Source organism: Phacochoerus africanus, chromosome 14 (assembly GCF_016906955.1).
Source record: "Phacochoerus africanus isolate WHEZ1 chromosome 14, ROS_Pafr_v1, whole genome shotgun sequence".
NCBI classification, from domain to species: Eukaryota; Metazoa; Chordata; class Mammalia; order Artiodactyla; family Suidae; genus Phacochoerus; species Phacochoerus africanus.
In genome coordinates, this window is record NC_062557.1 from 42,014,321 (window position 1) to 42,032,416 (window position 18,096).

At 46.6% G+C, this 18,096-nt stretch overlaps 1 protein-coding gene across 2 annotated transcripts in view; it reads left to right on the top strand.

Annotated features, from left to right (window-relative positions):
- Positions 1–18,096, top strand: part of MYO1D (myosin ID) — a 370,077-nt gene that overhangs the window by 193,318 nt on the left and 158,663 nt on the right. The window contains exons 17-19 of one of the 2 annotated variants that reach the window (XM_047756630.1): positions 5,716–5,939; positions 13,244–13,388; positions 14,205–14,309. In XM_047756630.1, coding sequence (XP_047612586.1) covers positions 5,716–5,939; positions 13,244–13,388; positions 14,205–14,309 — 474 coding nt within the window. The remainder of the gene's footprint in view (positions 1–5,715; positions 5,940–13,243; positions 13,389–14,204; positions 14,310–18,096) is intronic. The other variant, XM_047756631.1, reaches the window with a different exon arrangement.

An 18,096-nucleotide genomic window follows, 5' to 3' on the forward strand; every position in this document is an offset into this window, starting at 1 on the left:
AAACAAGAGCAACATGCTTTTAAGAGAGAACACGCTTCAGAGAACAAGGATGGGCTCTTGAAAAACGTGACAGCAAAATAAAAGATTCACTATCAGGCTTGGAAGATGAAGTTGAAAGCATTCAGTCACTCCACAAACATGGTTGAGTGGCTGCTGCATCCTTGGCATTGTTCTAGGCAGTGGAGATTCCTCCGTGAGCCAAAAAGGCAAAGATCCCTGGCCCAGTAGAGCTTAAACTCCTGGGGATGGGGGCACATAAACAACAAAATGCTATGTAAATTATAGATGTGGGAAAGTGTTAAGTGCTGAGGCAAGAATTAAAAATAGAGCGTGGTGGCTGGGAGGAGAGGGCAGAGGCAAGGGGAATGGGGACGCAAGATGGTCTGGGCGGGGTTCCTTGGGGAAGACGTCTGAGCAAAGATGGAGAGAGCGAGGAAGCCCTGGGGTGTCTGGAGGAAGATCCTTCCAGGCCAAGAGAACAGCCAGTGCCACAGTGACACAGGGGTCTGTGCAGGATAGAGCAGAGCCCCCTGTGTGGCTGGAGCTCAGGCGAGATGGGTAGGGGGAGCTGGGTGTGGTGACAGTACCAGATCACCTGGGCCTTTGGTGGAGGATCTTTGGCTTTCACTGAGGGGGAGATGGAGCCCCGAGGCAGAGCTTTAAGCAGAGAAGAGATCTGACTTTGTTTTGTTTTTTTGGTTTGGTTTTGTTTGTTTGTTTGTTTGTTTTGCTTTTTTATGGCCACACCTATGGCATATGCAAGTTCTCAGGCTAGGGGTCCACTCAGAGCTGTAGCTGCCCGCCTGCCCCACAGCCATGGCAATTCGGGATCCGAGCCAAGTCTGTGACCCACGCCACAGTTTGCAGCAACACCGATTCTTAACCCACTGAGCAAGGCCAGGAATCGAACCCTCTTCCTCATGGATACTAGCTGGGTTCATTACCACTGAGCCACAGTGGGAACTCTGATCTGATTTTGGTCTTAAAAAGCTCACTTGGCTACTGTGTTATGAATTGACCATAGCAGGTCAAGGCGCTAAAGAGAGGAATTGGGTCCAGAATTCAATGGCAAGGATGTGTGCCCTGTGGTGCTGGTGTTCTCTCTTTATTTTATTTTATTGTCCTTTGTGGGGGCGGGGGAGCTGTGCCCATGGCATATGGAGCTTCCCAGGCTAGGGGTGGAATTGGAGCTGTAGCCGCCGGCCTACACCACAGCCACAGCAACACAAGATTGGAGCCATGTCTGCGACCTACACCACAGCTCACAGCAAGGCCAGATCCTTAACCCACAGAGCAAGGCCAGGGATCGAACCTGCGTCCTCATGGATACTAGTTGGGTTCGTTAACCCCCGAGCCACGATGGGAATTCCAGGTATTCTCTTTTTATACCCCAGCTGTGCCCTCCGAGTCGGCCGCTCTGTTTGCCTTTCTCCTTGGTTCCACCTGAGAAGTGACCTGCTGGCCGTCTTCTCTGTCACTCTGCTCCCTGCCATGTGTCTTCTAATCACTTCCTCACCCAGATCCCAGCACGTCCCCTTCAGTTTCCAGCCTCCACCCTCCTGCACCGTTTCCTGACGCACGCACAGAATATCTGGGTGCTTCCACCTTTAGGGTTTGTTTTGTCTAACAAAGGCCCCTCTTTGTTGGTTTTTTTTTTTTTTGGTGTTGTTTTGTTTTTTGCTGAATCTCTCTAGGTGTATTCAACTCAGCGAGAAGCATTTGCTTATTGAATGTAACATTTAATTTTTCCCTGACACTCTGTCATCAGGCAGAGTCCTCTGTGGAGGTAGGCTTTGTACGACTTGAAAAATCTTGCAGTTTAAGCTCTTTAAACAAAGAAGGAAATGGGGAAATCTGAATTCCAAGCTTCAGAGCCTTGGTGAGAAAATCAGCAACCCTCCTCGCTCACAAACACACAAACCTCTAAGGGAGGGATCTGTTTAAACCCTATATGCTTAGATTGTAAGGAAAAAATACGTGGCTTTTTCCCCCAAAGGATCATTTGCCTCTGCAGTTTTTCACTGCTACTTTTTCTCTGGTGTTAGAAAAATAGATAAAGCCTGAAGGACTTCATAAAGGTGATGATATAACCGCCGGCTCATGAAACTCCTTTCCCCAAAATTTGCTGGAATTAGCAAACATGTAAAAACAACATTTTAAATGTCATTATTAAAATGCTCCTCTTTAAATGTAAAAAAAGACATGCCATCAACCCCGAAACCAAGAAAACAATCCAGCCTCATACGGTAAACTTTGAGAAGGGCCATCCAGAAAATGAAAGGGACTAAATCGAAAGTGCTTAAAAAAAAAAAAAAATCAGCATTTCCTAAAAGAGAAGAATGGAGTGTGGAAAAGCCCAAGGAGGGTGTTCTGAAAGTCTCACCACCCTTGAAGGTCTTGGCATTATGCCGAAAGGTTACTAGCAGGAAGGCTCAGACCAACACCCCTCCCCCGCCCCCCACTGGGGACCCTTTCTTCCATCCAGAAGACAAGCAAAGAGTCTTTCCTCACAAGCAAAAAGGTGTGTCACCAAATGGGCAGGGAAAAGAGAAGCCTCGGCTAGGAATAATTATGACAAGCAAACCAAGAGAAAAGCTCCACAAGATGCAGGGAAAGGCTCTGTGTCCCCAACAAAGCCACAAGCCCACGGTACCTCCTCCTCAGGGAAGCAAAGCTCTGATGGATTGATTTCACTGGCGTTAAGGAAGGAAGCCCGTGACAGCTGCCCAGAGCCCCAGCTCTCAGTGCACCTGTCCTGGGCAGCTGTAAAGACTGACTCAGGCATCTCCGTCTTGGACATCCTGTCGGTGTCCTCAGGGGAAGAAACTTACTCGTTGGGGCAAGTGGCACAGTGAGGAGGAATGGTTCATGGTCATCGAAGAATTTTCTGAGGCAGAAAATCTGCATGTACAGAGGAGACGGTGACCCCGCCTACTAAAAGAAAGGATAGATTTCAACTAGTCTTAAGAATCAGTGCTTACGGAGTCCCAGAGACCCACCAGGCACTGGGTAAGTCTTCTGTGTGTGTTGGCTCCTTTCATCCTCACACCATGATAAGATCCCCACCCGCTGTTATCAGCATCGTCTTAGGAATCAGAAAGAGAAGGCAGAGAAGGGTTGAGAGGGGAGTTCCCATTGTGGCGCAGCGGAAACGAATCCAACTAGGAACCATGAGGTTGCGGGCTCGATCCCTGGCCTCACTCAATGGGTTAAGGATCCAGTGTTGCCGTGAACTGTAGGTCACAGACAAGGTATGGATCTGGCGTGGCTGTGGCTGTGGGGTAGGCTGGCAGCTATAGCTCCAGTTAGACCCCTAGCCTGGGAATCTCCTTATGCCTCGAGTGCAGCCCTGAAGAATTAAAAAATAAATAAATAAACAAAAGTCACTAACTTATATAGTTTGGAAGTTCCCAGGCTAGGGTTTGAATTGGAGCTACAGCCTCCAGACCACGCCACAGCCACAACAACGCAGGATCCAGGCCACATCTTCAACCTACACCACAGCTCACAGCAACGCCAGATCCCCGACCCACTGAGTGAGGCCAGGGATGGAACCCACATCCTCATGGATACCAGTCAGATTCATTTCCATTGAGCCACAACAGGAACTCCTACTGTGTTTTATAGGACTGTTATGCTGTTTGACTTTTCAACTATACAAAACCTAAATAAACCGAGGACGCAGATGAAATCTTAAAACTTGTCTTAAAATAAAATTTAAAAAGCTACCCCTTAAAAATGACTTCCTTATAAATTGTTTCAAGTTACTGAAAAATCTAACCAAAAGCATTTTAGTAATTAACACTTCTTGAAAATTGAAGATTGATTTCCTTTATAGATGTGGTTCCAGGGAATTTTCATTCCCTTCCTCTTAAAAACAAAAACAAAAAAACAAAACCAACAAACAGTATGAAACTTCAGAAAATGTGTTTTCTTTAAGAAATCCCATCACAGACTTCTACCCTCTAATTGTGGGTTTTTCAAGATGCTAAAGATGGGACCTTTACTTTAGGGCTTGGGTGGAGGCCTGACAAAGCCGCGTGCCTGATGGATTTGGCTGCGAGAGCTGCTTTGACTAAAAAGGGTTTCTCTGCTGATGCCACGACGAGCGACCTTTCCCTGCCTCTCTGTAGATTCTCTTTATATGCCATCTCCGTGTTCATCACCAGTTGCGCCCATGTTGTGTTTCCCTCACACCTCGTGGTGTCTCCTGACCCTCCAGCTCCTCTGTGGGGTCCTGGACAACCCCATCACATCGGCGCCGCAGGCTGGAAAGGCAGGGAAAGGCAGGGCGTAGCAAGCCCAGGGGCACATGTTTGAACATCTCAGTGAAGACCAGCCTGAAATGGCTAAAGGAAAGGGGTGCCCCATGAGTTTTTCTGGGAGAAATTGGTGGGTGGCATGGGAACTTAAGGAGAAATAAAAGAACCCGACGGAGCCCTGAAGGACCCATCCTGAGGGGTGGGAACTAGAGGTTGAATACCTTGGCTCCCTACAAAGGGAGGCGACACTGTCAGCCTAAGAATTGGAACAGTCTTACAGAGCAGCAGTGTCGACCAACTGGAGCATAGTGGCAGCATCTACGAGGAGTTTACAATGAGGCGGTTGGGGTCTCGGGACTGTCGTCTGAAAAGAAAAGAAAAGAAAAGGCTTGATGCTGTAGAAGAAAAAAAGGGTACGTTTGGTGGGAGAGAGCATGTTTAGGGGAAGAGCCAATAAGGAGTGGAAGATTATTACACCAAAAATCTTTTTATTCAAGAGATTGAGAAGTATGGGAACCTAGACAAAGGAACCTGAAAAAAAAAAATATATATATATATACACATATAAGGATCTCTGACCTGACCATGGTTGGATAAAAGCAAGGCTTGAAACATTTATAGAATATCTTGTTGATTCCTGGGCACTGAAAAAATTTTAACCCTTTCCTCAGGAACACATCTACATTCTTGGTAGGTTACAGGGCACCTGGGGAGAGGAGCTACACGGAAATGTGTGTAAATCCGTTCATACATCCCACAGGACGTTACACGGGTGGCCAGTGTGTATAATGATCTAGGTAAAGCTGGGTTTCGTAAGAGAACCGTGGATGGTGATGTCTTTGGTTTCTGACTCATCTTGCTGCCTTTCACCGTTCTTAAAATATTTATCCAAAGATACTGGTATTTTGACTTTCTTCTTTTCGTGACCATAAAGTTAGAACAGGGCTCTGCTTCCAACTCAGCCCACATTCCGTTGAAGATAATGAACAGCTAGACCCTGAATCAAAATGACAGACATGGCTCCTTGCGCCACCTATTGGTGGCAAGCAGAATTGACCTGCTTTGGTTCTGGCAGATTCTGTGACACATGCTTATAAATAAAGGAGTTTCTATGATTTCTTTTTTTTTGCTTTTTTTTTTTTTTTTTTTTTTTTTGCTTTTTAGGGCTGCACCCAAGGCATATGGAGGTTCCCAGGCTAGGGGTCCAATCAGAGCTACAGCTGCCAGCCACAGCCGCTCGGGATCCAGGCCACGTCTGTGACCTACACCACAGCTCAGGACAACACTGACTCCTTAACCCACTGAGTGGAATCAAACCTGAAACCTCATGGTTCCTAGTCGGATTTGTTTCCACTGCACCACGATGGGAACTCCAGAGTTTCTGTGGTTTCAAAGTGACCTGCTAGACAGACAGCCAGCAACGTTTTCCTTTTCTCCCCCGTCTGTTGTGAAGGTGTGGCGAGGCACCCTGGCCCGCATGCGGTACAAGAGGACCAAGGCGGCTCTGACGATTATCCGCTACTACCGTCGCTACAAAGTGAAGTCCTACATCCATGAGGTGGCCAGACGTTTCCATGGCATCAGGACCATGAGGGACTACGGCAAGCATGTACAGTGGCCAACCCCACCCAAAGTTCTCTGCCGTTTCGAGGAGGCCCTGCAGGCAATTTTTAATAGGTAAGGACTGTTGGTATGGGCTGCGCCTCTTTATGGCAGCACACTTAATATATAAAGTCACAAACCCAAGACCGTGGTGTTGGCTCTGCTCTTTGCTGTGGGACTCTGGCTTCTACCTTGTCTCCCCCTTCTTGTATGTCCCTTTCAAGGGCCTATGCTCACTCCTGCAAATACTAGAGCTGTCCATTTCTTTTTCCTGTAGCCGTAGGCAGCAGCACGCTGCAAGCTCTGGATCTAGCCATATTTCAGATAAGCTATTAGCATGATGTGTCTGCTTTTTTCTTTTTAGGGCTGCACCTGCAGCATATGGACGTCCCCAGGCTAGGGATCAAATCAGAGCTGTAGCTGAGGCTTGTACCACAGCCACAGTGATGCCAAAGCCGAGCCACATCTGTGACCTACACCAAAGCTTGCAGCAGCGCTGTATCCATCACCCACTGAGTGAGGCCAGCGATCGAACCTGTGTCTTCACGGTCAGGTGCTAACCCAGTGAGCCGCAACGGGAACTCCTCTACTTTCGTTTATTAGCAAAATCTGTTTACTAACACCGCATGTAATTTCCACTAGGCAGTCTGTTGTCCTCTCCAAGTGGTGGCCTCTATCCGGCACCGACATTCACAAGCAGTTTCTAAAACACATGACGCCTAAATTCCACCTCTGAAAAGTCCTGTTTGATGGAGCTGGTGGGTGGGGCCCCAGTCGAGGACTTTTGTAAAGGTTCCTGTGTGATTTTTTTTTTTTTGTCTTTTTGCCATTTTTTGGGCCGCTCCCACGGCATATGGAGATTCCCAGGTTAGGGGTCTAATCGGAGCCATAGCCACCAGCCTACGCCAGAGCCACAGCACCTCGGGATCCGAGCCGCGTCTGCAACCTACACCACAGCTCACGGCAACGCCGGATCGTTAACCCACTGAGCAAGGCCAGGGACCGAACCCGCAACCTCATGGTTCCTAGTCGGATTCATTAACCACTGCGCCATGACGGGAACTCCCCCGTGTGATTTTAAAGTAAAAGGAAGAAAACTTTGTCATAGAGCAAGCTGGGTGTTTGGGTTTTTTTTTTAATACTCTCAGGGTATCTTTTTTTCATTGATGTATAGTTGCTTTACAGTGTTTCAGGGGTACAGCAAAGTGATTCAGTTGTACCTGTATACACATATATGCATTGTTTTTCAGATTCTTTTCCATTATAGGTTACTACAAGAATTGAATATAGTTCCCTGTGCTCGAAGTAGATCCCTGTTGTCTACCAATTTTATTATATACAGTAGTTTGTATTGTTAATCCCAAAATCCTAATTTATTTCCCCCCCCCCACTTTCCCCTTTGGGAACCATAAGTTTGTTTTCTATGTCCGGGAGTCTCTTTCTGTTTCATATTTTTTTTTTGCCACGCCCATGGCATGTGGAAGTTCCTGGGCCAGGGATCAAACCCTTGCCACAGCAGTGACCCAAGCCCCTGCAGAGACAATGCCAGATCCTTGACCCACTGAGCTCCCAGGACACTCCCTCTTTCTGTTTTGTTTTGTTTTGTTTGTTGAAGTATAGTTGACTTACAAGAGCAAGCTATTTTTTTTAATAAATAATTAACACCCACGTGACATTTGATATGTTTCCAATTCATCTTCATTTTTTAATAAACTGCCCTGAATCTGACTTTATAGTTATTCATAGATCTGTTCTCCTCATTTTTTGAGCGTATCGGCTGCCAGTGTGCACCAGATATATTTAGCTGTGTCTTAGACACAGCCCTCTAGTCGCATACACTAAGCTAACAGTTTTGAAATGTGGTCGTTTGGCATCACGCTGTTCCACAAGGAACATCATCAACTGGTTGATGTATTGAATGTAAACTGGTAGCAGGTATCAAAAGATAAAGAAAAAAAATACATGGGGGAAAACTCTTTAATACATATCCCATCTGCTTTAAAAAAAAATGTTCATAAGAAAAAAATGGAAGAAGAGAGAATTATTGAAAGCAAAAGCACCTCAACCTTCCATTCTCCAGTATAATACTATATTAGTTGTAAATCTTGGCAGCCTTTTTAGTGCATAGATAAATTTTAAACTTTTTTCTGGAATTTTTTTTAATGGCCATACCCACAGTATATGGAAATTCCCAGGCCAGGGATCAAGTCCAGTCACATCTGTAACCTACACCACAGCTGCGTCAACGCCAGATCCTTAACTCACTGCAGCAGGCTGGGGATCGAACCCACACCTCTGCAGCAACCTGAGCCCCTGCAGTCGGATTCTTAACTCACTGCCCCACAGTAGGAACTCCAAGTTTTTGTCATGAATTATATCATCAGTCACCTGCATTTTTGACATAATCTAAAAAGTAATGAAGTAATCCATGGAAACATGCTCATCTTTTAAGCGACATAATAAAAAATGTACAGCACATAAAGTTGAAATCCTCCACATCTCCTTTCTCTTCCCATTTATTTCTTTCTCCTAAGAGAACCACGCGTTAACATTTAGTCTGTGTCCTTCTGACTCTGTGCATTTACCAACACATATGAGACGGCATGACAGCGTGGTTAAGAACACCAACCCTGGAGCCTGGGTTCATATTCAAGCTCTGCCACTGACGAGCTGTGTGATCTTGGACAAATGAATTACCCTCTCTGTGCTGCAGGCCCAGACCATAATCAGAACACCTGCTCCTAGGGTTGTATTATGAGTAAATATTTGTAAACATCTCAGATAGTGCCTCACACACAGTAAGTGCATGGAAACGTTTGCTCACGCTGAGTGTGTGTGTGCACCTGAGATTCTTTTCCTCTTTTTTCCACAGGCGGGATTCTATATATACGTTTTACTTAAATATAAGTTCTGCAGACCTGTCCATCATAATAAATAAGGAGCTATGTGATATTTTTGATGGCATCAAGAAATTACTGTGGTGTTTTTGTTTTTCAGTTTTGTTGGTGGTGGTGGTTTGGTTGGTTTTTTTTGGCCACATGGCAGCATGTGGAAGTTCCCGGGCCAGGGATCGAACCTGTGCCACCGTTGCGACTTTTGCCACACCTTTGCAGTAACACCAGATCCTTAACCCACTGTACCCCATGGGAACTTCCAAGAATTGTTGATCTGGATTGTGTTGCAGTGTGGCCCGTGTAGTCTGCTTCTTAGACTTGGAAGCTTTACGTATGGCCTGGAATTGACTCATTTTGGTAAAATTCAGTTTATTCACTGAGCAAATATTTACTCAGCGCCTGCTCCATCACAGGCACTGACCTGGGTTCCAGGGATACAATGACAAACAAGGAAGATGCAAAAGACACTCCCAGTCTTCTTAGGGCTTAGAGTCAAGGAGCATTTTGAAAATAACGTCTGCTCTGTGTGTTGACTGCACACACACACACACACACACACACACACACACACACTCCGTCTCTGAATGAATCTTGCCAGTTGTGTTGATCTAGTTCTGAGGCAAACTTTTTAAAGGGCCGGATCATAACTATTTTAGGCACTGTGGGCTACATGTGGTCTTTGTCACATGTATTATTTTGTTGAGCACATAAAAACTATTCTGAGCTCCACAGGCTGGATTTGGCATGGGCCGTGGTTTACCCACCCCTGCTCTAATCACCGTATCGTGTTTCATTGATCCTTGAATGTTTGATCTGTGGAATCCTGAGGATTTTGCTCTGATGGTGGCGTTGTGTTCTCCCCGACCGTCTCCGTGTGTGTCTCGTCGTCCTCTCGCTTGCTCAAGTTCATCACAGCACTTCCTCCTTCTTCCGGAAAGGCTGGGAGCCTCTTCACATGTAGCTTCTTCATCGTCGAGGCTGCAGACTTTTCAGGCTGCGGCTGTTGTCGGCTACACATGTATTTATAGACGGCCGTTCCCTCGATCAGGGTGAGAAGCGCGTGCCACCTTCCCTGTGCTGTGCGGGTTGGGTCCCCAATTCCCCAGCACAGCGCTTGGCCGCAGCCTCTGGAATCGGTCCCCTGTGGGCTCTGTCCTGGCCACTCTGTCCTGGTGGTGAAGGAGGGACAGGCTGACCAGGCACCCAGGCTGAAAACAGACCAGCAGACCTCGCAAGGACCTCTCCCCACCGAGAAGAAATTTGGGGCTGAAGGGCTAGTTAGGGCAGAGGCTCAGCAGGTCGTTTAATGTCATACCACCTGCCTGTCACTCAAGTCCTTGACTTTGGCCCCAATGCCTGTCACTCTTCCAGCCTCTTTGGGAATGATCTTAGGACAGTCTGTCCCATTGGAGTGCTGGTTAGCTATAGAAAGAGAAGAGGGAGTTCCCACTGTGGCTCAGCAGTAATGACCTGGACTGGCATCTATGAGGATGTGGATTAGATGCCTGGCCTCATTCAGTGGGTTAAGGATCTGGTGTTGCCATGCGCTGTGGTGTAGGTTGCAGACACACAGCTCAGATCTGATGTTCCGATGTTGCTGTGGCTGTGACATAGGCTGGCGGCCGCAGCTCCAATTCATCCCCTAGCCTGGAAACCTCCCTATGCTATTGGGTGTGGCCCTAAGAAGAAAAGAATAACAGTAGAGATTTTCATGGTGATATTAAGCCTTGACGTTTTCGTTGGTGGTTTGGCAGCTCGCTGTCTCTGGCCCTCTCTGCTGTGGCTGGTGTCCCCTCTCACCCTGGACAGCAGTTCTACGTGAAGGGGGCTGCCACGGCTCCCACCTCGAAACCCTCCCTCCTGCCCTTCTCCCAGCCCTGCTGCTGCTGCGGGTGTGACGCTGCCTGGGGCATCGATGCCCCGGGGCTTCTCTCCTGCCTCGATCCTGAAACAAGAATACATCTCAGAAAGCTCTTACACGAGAACAGTCTAACATTTTACGGATCTAAATGGGAAATAGGGCGCCACTTTCCAGGTTTAGTTGCATCTCAGCCCAGTGTTCCGTGGAAGCAGAGCGTGAGAACCACTGGCCCTGATTTTTTTTCTTCCACCATCAGGAGATTGTCCGTTTGCCTCCAACCAACCCTGCCTCAAGCTCCTCGGGCAGAAACGAGGGCAGAAGTATCGGGTCAGACCAGGATACGGCTAAGAGCATAAAAGACTTGTACCTGCCTTTCTCAATCAGGAATAGATTCTTTTTGGTTTATGTTTGCAGTTGCTTCAACCAGAGAGCTTGGAGTCATCTTGAAATCCTCTTGCTCTCTGGCCCCCACATCTAGGCCGACAGCAAATCCTGGCAGCACTTCCTTCAGAGCATATCCAAAGCCCATACCTCTCTCCTCCACCACCGCCACCTTCCCGAGTCAGGCCACCATCCTCTAGTCTGTGCCTTGTGGAAATAGCCTCCTCACTGGTCATCCCGTTCCCAGCCCCCTGCAGCCTTTCCCCACACAGCCGTCAGAACGATCCTGGAAAGTGGAAAGCAAGTCACCTGCCTTCCTTGTCTAGAACGTTCCAACGGGAGTTCCTATTGTGGCTCAGTGGGTGAAGAACCCAACGTCATCTCTGTGAGGATGCAGGTTCGATCTCTGGCCTAGCTCAATGGGTTAAGGATCCAGCATTGGTCACAGATGCAGTTCAGATCCTCTGTGGCCGTGGCTGTGCCGTCGGCCTCCGCTGCAGCTCAGATTTGACGCCTGGCCCAGTAGCCTCCATATGCAGCCATTTAAAAAAAAAAAAAAATTTTTTTCCAATGACTCAGAATAAAGGCCAAATCCTAGGAATGGCCTCGTGGCCTCCCTGGCCCTCCCTCTGGCGCCCCCTCCTGCTCCTCTTCCCCGAGTTCCTGCTTTAGCTTCATGTGTCCACACAGCTGGCTCCTCCACTTCCGCTCCTACATCCCCCTCGGGCTGCCTCCCAGTCCGCCCCCTCTAACTCACACCTGCTGCCTGTCCCTTCCCTCTGCTGCACTCCTGTCCCCTCCGCTTCCTTTTTTTCCATAGCACTTACCACGTCATACATCCTGTACATTTATGCTGGGCTTATCTTATGGGTTTTTTTTTTTTTTAAGTTTTATTGAAGTATAGTTACAAGGCTGTGATCATTTCTGCTGTACAGCAAAGTGACCCAGTCACACATATACACATAGCCATTCTCTCTGATACTTTTCCCACATAGCTTATCACACAAAACCGGGTAGGGTTCCCTGTGCTATACAGCAGGTCCCCCATGGCCAATCATTCCATGTACCTCCGTGCGCACATGCCAATCCCAAACTCCTAGTCCATCCTCCCACCCCCCTACCAGTCCCCTTTGGTAACCATAAGTTCTTCTAAGTTTCTGAGTCTTCCGTTCTGCAAATAAATTTTTATCCTTTTTTTTTTTTTTAGATTCCACATGTTGGAATTTTTTCCTTTTTTTTTTTTTTTTTTTTGGCTCTTTAGGGCTGTACCCAAGGCATATGGAGGTTCCCAGGCTAGGGGTCAAATCGGAGCTGTAGCCACTGGCCTACACCATAGTTCACAGCAACACCAGCTCCTTAACCTACTGAGCAAGGACAGGGATCAAACCTGCCGCCTCGTGGTTACTAGTCAGATTCATTTCTGCTGCACCACAATGGGAACTCCGTCTTTCACTTTCTAACTTCACTTAGTATGAGAGTCTGTAGTTCCATCCATGTTGCTGCAAACAGCATCATTTTGTTCTTTTTTATGGCTGAGTAGTAGTCCATTGTGTATATGTACCACATCTTCTTAGTCCATTCATCTGTCGATGGATGTTTAGGTGGCCTCCATCTCTTGGCCGTTGTAAATAGTGCCGCAGTGAACATTGGGGTGCGTCTGTCTTTTCGGATTATGGTTTTTCCAGTGCCTTGCAGAAAGAACCTGCGTCTATTGGATCACTGCTGTGCCCCACTCCCTAGAACAGCACTGCAGTTTAGCAGATACCTGGAAAGCATCTGTTGGATGGATGAGTGAGGAATCCAAAGTTGCTATGCCTTAACTATAGATGCCACAAGAGCCCCTGTATCAGTAAGTTCTGGTTGCTTCCAAAGCACACAAACAAAACAAGTTTTATAGAAATCCCTGTCCCCATAAACTATGCGTTTTTTTTGTTTGTTTGTTTGTTTGTTTGTTTTGGCTATGACCAAGGCATGTGGAAGTTCCTGGGCCAGGAATCAAACCCGCCCCCCCAGCAGCAACCCAAGCTGTAGCAGTGACAACACCAGATCCTTAATCTACTACACCGCAAGGGAACTCCTAACTGTGTATTTTCACAAGTTCAGTGTGTATTTTGGAGACATTTTTCCTTTTTTTAGGGTAATGTGTATGTCATTCAATTCTCCTGAACGGCAGCATCAGTTATTTGGGGGAATGAATGGGTTGGTGTTTCTAAAGGGAACACACTGGGTTTATTTCCTTATAGGTGGAGAGCAGCCCAGCTCATCAAGACCATACCTGCTTCAGACCTGCCCCAGGTTAGGGCAAAGGTGGCAGCCGTGGAAATGTTGAAGGGCCAAAGGGCTGACCTCGGACTCCAGAGGGCCTGGGAGGGCAACTATCTCGCTTCGGTAAGTCCAGAAATTGGAATCTGCTCCTGAACCGAAAAAGAGAAGTTTTTTTCTCCAAGCATTTATAGAAAGGCTAAGATGCCTTCCAAAACTAAACTTCTATGAGTGATTGTAACCCGAAAGATGATATTGCTTCTCCTTGTACAGGATGTGATGTTGCCCTCACTTTAAAAAAGACTCCTCTGCCTCGTATCCAGATGTATTGGGTGCATTTGATAATCTGGCTTTGATCATTTCAACCTCCCCCTGCATAATTCAATAGCTTTTTAAAATTACCACCTTTCTATCAATTATTCCCAAAGCTGTATTGCATCCTCTCTCCCCTTCCTTTTCTTTTTCTTTTTTTTCTTTCTTTTTTTTTTTTTTTTTTTGTCTTTTTGCCTTTTCCAGGGCCGCTTCCCGTGGCATATGGAGGTTCCCAGGCTAGAGGTCCAATCAGAGCTGTAGCCACCGGCCTACACCACAGCCACAGCAATGCAGGATCTGAGCCACGTCTGCGACCTACACCACAGCTCACAGCAACGCCAGATCCTTAGCCCACTGAACGAGGCCAGGGATCGAACCCGCAACTTCATGGTTCCTCGTCAGATTCGTTAACCACTGAGCCACGACGGGAACTCCCTCCCCTTCCTTATTTTTAAACTGTCATAGGACCTTTGGGGTTAAAATAACCCTTTAGGAGCTTGTCGCCTGGGATGGGGAGGTCACAGGTCCACGTGTGAGTGGAGTTGGGGTATAAAGCAGTACGCTGAGATGGTGCCTTTTCATCGAAAGTGCGAGGCCTGCTCGTTTGATCGTGTTTCCTCTTTCCTTCAGAAGCCAGATACCCCTCAGACCTCGGGCACTTTCGTCCCTGTTGCGAATGAGCTGAAGCGGAAGGACAAATACATGAACGTCCTTTTCTCCTGTCACGTCCGTAAGGTAAGGCAGCCGGGAGACAGCCCTCCTTGGGGAAAAAGCCTGTTTCAGATGAAACGGGCAGCTCTGACCCCAATAGCACATAGCGGTCGGGACATAACGGACCACGTCCTCCGTGAGTTCCCGCTGTGTGGTAACACGTGGGTGGAATGGCCAAGGTGACGTTAGGGTTAGGCCGTAAAGCTTCCCAAGGGAAATGGATATTTGGGGGAACCCTGTCTCTTTTGAAAAAATGTTTTAGTATAGTTGATTTGCAGTGTTCTGTCCACCATATCTTTTTTTATTATTTTTTATTATTTTTTTATCACATCGGTAGTTGTATAAAGATCATCACAATTGTCCACCGTATCTTAAAAAACAACAGCAACAACAAAACCAAACAGAACAACCTCCCCGAGGGCAAGGATTTATATTTCATTACATGTATCTTTCAGAGCACCTGCTGGTCTGCCTTGGATTTAATGATCATTCAGTACGTTTTATGTGAATTTAAACAGAGACAGGGGAGGAAGAACATGGAAAAGGGGGGAGGAAGGGCACAGTGAGACTTAGGGGGGGGGCGGAGGGGGGAGTCATGAGCTATGAATATATTTGCTTATCTGAAGCAGGACATGTGAGGACTGCTATTTACCTGGGGGGCGAGAGCAACTGAGGAAGTGGAAAAAGGGAAGCTGGAAAGTAGAAACAGGAGTTCCCGTCATGGAGCAGTGGAAACAAATCCACCTAGGAACCCTGAGGTTGCGGGTTCGATCCCTGGCCTCACTCACTGGGTTAAAGATCCAGCGTTGTCACCGCAGCAGCTCAAGCTGCTGTGGCTCAGGTTGGATTCCTGACCTGGGAACGTTGGCATGCTGCTGGTACAGGCAAAAAATAAAAGTAAAAAAATACAATCATTAAAAAAAAAAAACTCAATGCTTGTTTTCAAAAAAATAGAGGAGCAATTGAAATAATTAGAAAAGAGCATTTTGCACAACGACGCAAGTGGATTTTAAAGGATTAGTGAAATGGGTGAATTTAAGAAAAATGTTGCCTAGGTTAACCCTGGAAGATATGTTAACATAAATATGCCAATATCCAAAGGCAGAATTAAGAAGAAAATTAGCAAAGAATTACCACATAACAAAGACCCAAGTTTAGGTGGCTTTAGAAGTGTTTGGTTTCACATATTCAAAAAGTGCATAATTACAGTATTATCCAGATGAAAATATTGACATCTTATTTTTCAACTGTAAATTTGGCAAACTTTGGAATGTTGATAACCACTGGTGTTTAAAAGGGTTTGGGGAAACATTCTTGGTAGGAATATAAGATACTGTCCTTTTGAATGGACAGTGTGGCAGTACCTTTCAAAACTCTAAATGTCCAGACCACTTTATGTAGGAATTCTACAACCCAGGAGTGACCCTGCAATATATTTACACCTATGTCCATAGATAGACGTATGAACAGTCTTGTCTATTGTGACAGTCCAAAAACCGGGGAAAAAACAATATATGCACCAATATGTGATTGCATTAATAACCATGTGTGTCCACATTAGAATTCAACGTATCTACTAAAATGAATACAAGAAGGATATGGGTTAAAAAAAAAAAAAAAAGTTCCCATTGTGGACACACCCCAATTCAAGGCATCCGTCTCAGAGGCATATTCACTCATTGCACAGAAGACGGCTGAGACGTGTGGGTGGCTGGGTAAAACCTGTTGACAAGACTAGGAAAGCCATTCAAAGGAATGTCATAATAATGGCCAGGAGTGGCTTCCTATAAAAGATCTTGTAACTGTCTAACCCATCAGAGCTCCTCTAGCTTGCCAAGAGCTTTTCTCCAAAAATGTCTCAAGATTCGCCCCCCTCCCCCCCTCCGCCGCCCCAATCCCCCGAGTATTTTTCAGGATCTTTGTCTCTGTGATACTGTTCCAAAAAAGAGGGCAAATTGATGGATACATAACTAGTATAATTTTGTAAAATTACTAAGAATTGAAGACAGAGACACTTTCAAAAATAATCTATGCAACTTTGATGCTGTTCAAAAAATCGTAGCTGGTGGGAGTTCCCATCATGGCTCAGTCATAAAGAACCTGGCTGGGATCCATGAGCACTTGGATTCAATCCTGGACCTCACTTCGTGGGTTAAGGATCCAGTGTTGCCATGAGCTGTGACGTAGGTCGAAGTTGCGGCTCAGATCCCTCATTGCTGTGGCTCTGATGTAGGCTGGCGGCTATAGCTCCGATTCGACCCCTAGTCTGGGAACCTCCATATGCCGCAGGTGCAGCCCTAAAAAGACCAAAAAAAAAAATAAAAAGGACAAAATATGTGAAACAGTGGTTTTCAAGACAGTGCACATCAAGCATGGAAAGACAGTAGTCCCGCAAGGGGAGAAGCCCATGAAGTGAGGCCCCCCTCCCAAGCCTGTTTTCCTTCTTGAGAGAGCTCCGGCCTGGGACGTGAGCAGGGGCAGCCTCAGTAGGCTCTCTAATTGGAAAGACAGAGCTGGGAGGTGGAAGATACCAAGGCAGCTCGAACGTGCGGAGCAGGGAACCAGAGAAGAGGGAGCCCCATGGAAAGAACCCCAGAGGTTTGCAGGTGTCCCCTTCAGGGATTCTGCTGAGTGCTGTGTAGCACGGGCGCATAAGGAAACCACCCCAGGCTCAGGAAGGAGCCACCCTAGGGACCAGCGGTAGTGATGTCTGGTACTCACGCCGGGTTGCAGGTAGCCCTGCAGCCAGAGCGGAAAACCTCATGATTCATGGGGCACTGGGTGGCGTCCTAGCAGTAGTCTTGGCCTCAGTAATGGGGAGTCTTTAGCCCTGACTAAACAGTGCCCTAATCCCACCCAACACATCACCCCCAAAGAATCCAACTATTTCCAAGTAGCGAAATGGAGTCCCAGGACAAAGCCCAAACGCATTTGTAGGAATGCACAATGTCCAGCACCCAGATGAAATTCAGGATGCCTGACAGCCAATCAAAAATTACCAGGCATACAGAACAGCAGGACATTACAGCCTAGGAGAAGGAAACTCCATCATTCAAACTGATCTGGAACTGATACAGATTATAAAAGTAACAGACAAGGTCTTTAAGAACAATTATTATGGTGGTGTTATGAATAGAGGTGAAAAAAATTTTTTAAAAACCCATCACATATATTTTTTAAAATATTTTGGGGGAGTTCCTTGGTAACCTAGTGGTTGAAGATTCGGTGTTGGCACTGCTGTGGCTCAGGTTCAGTCCCTAGCTGGAAAATTCTGCATGCCATGGGTGCAGCTGAAGTGTGTGTGTGTGTGTGTGTGTGTGTGTGTGTGTGTGTGTGTGTGTGTGTAAAATGGGTAATTATTTAATGGGTATTAGTGTTCAAATGTTCTGCAGAAAAGGAGACCAACTCAATATAATATAGACTTTGTAACAAGATAGTAGCATGTTTTAAACTTAGAATGAAATAAATGTCACTGTGGAAAGCTTGCTGGCAGTATCTTAGGTTGGATGCAAGAGTCTCAAGTCTAATTCTGAACTCCCAGATCCAGATGCTCTAGTTGATAAGTCTCCCTGGCAGACGCTCTGTTTTTTAAGTGTACCTGGCGTTGATCAATCAAGGCATGACTTGCTGACCAGATTCACAGACCCAGAGGGAACAGCCAGGAATGTACCACTTTAGCGCTTTCTCCTATCTCCTATCTAGGATACTTCCTTTCTCATTTCAAGATATCTGGGAAGTCAACTTCATAATCCACATACTTGATCAAAGCGATGTGGCTGGTTTTGAGAACTGCATCATCTGCTATGGAAAA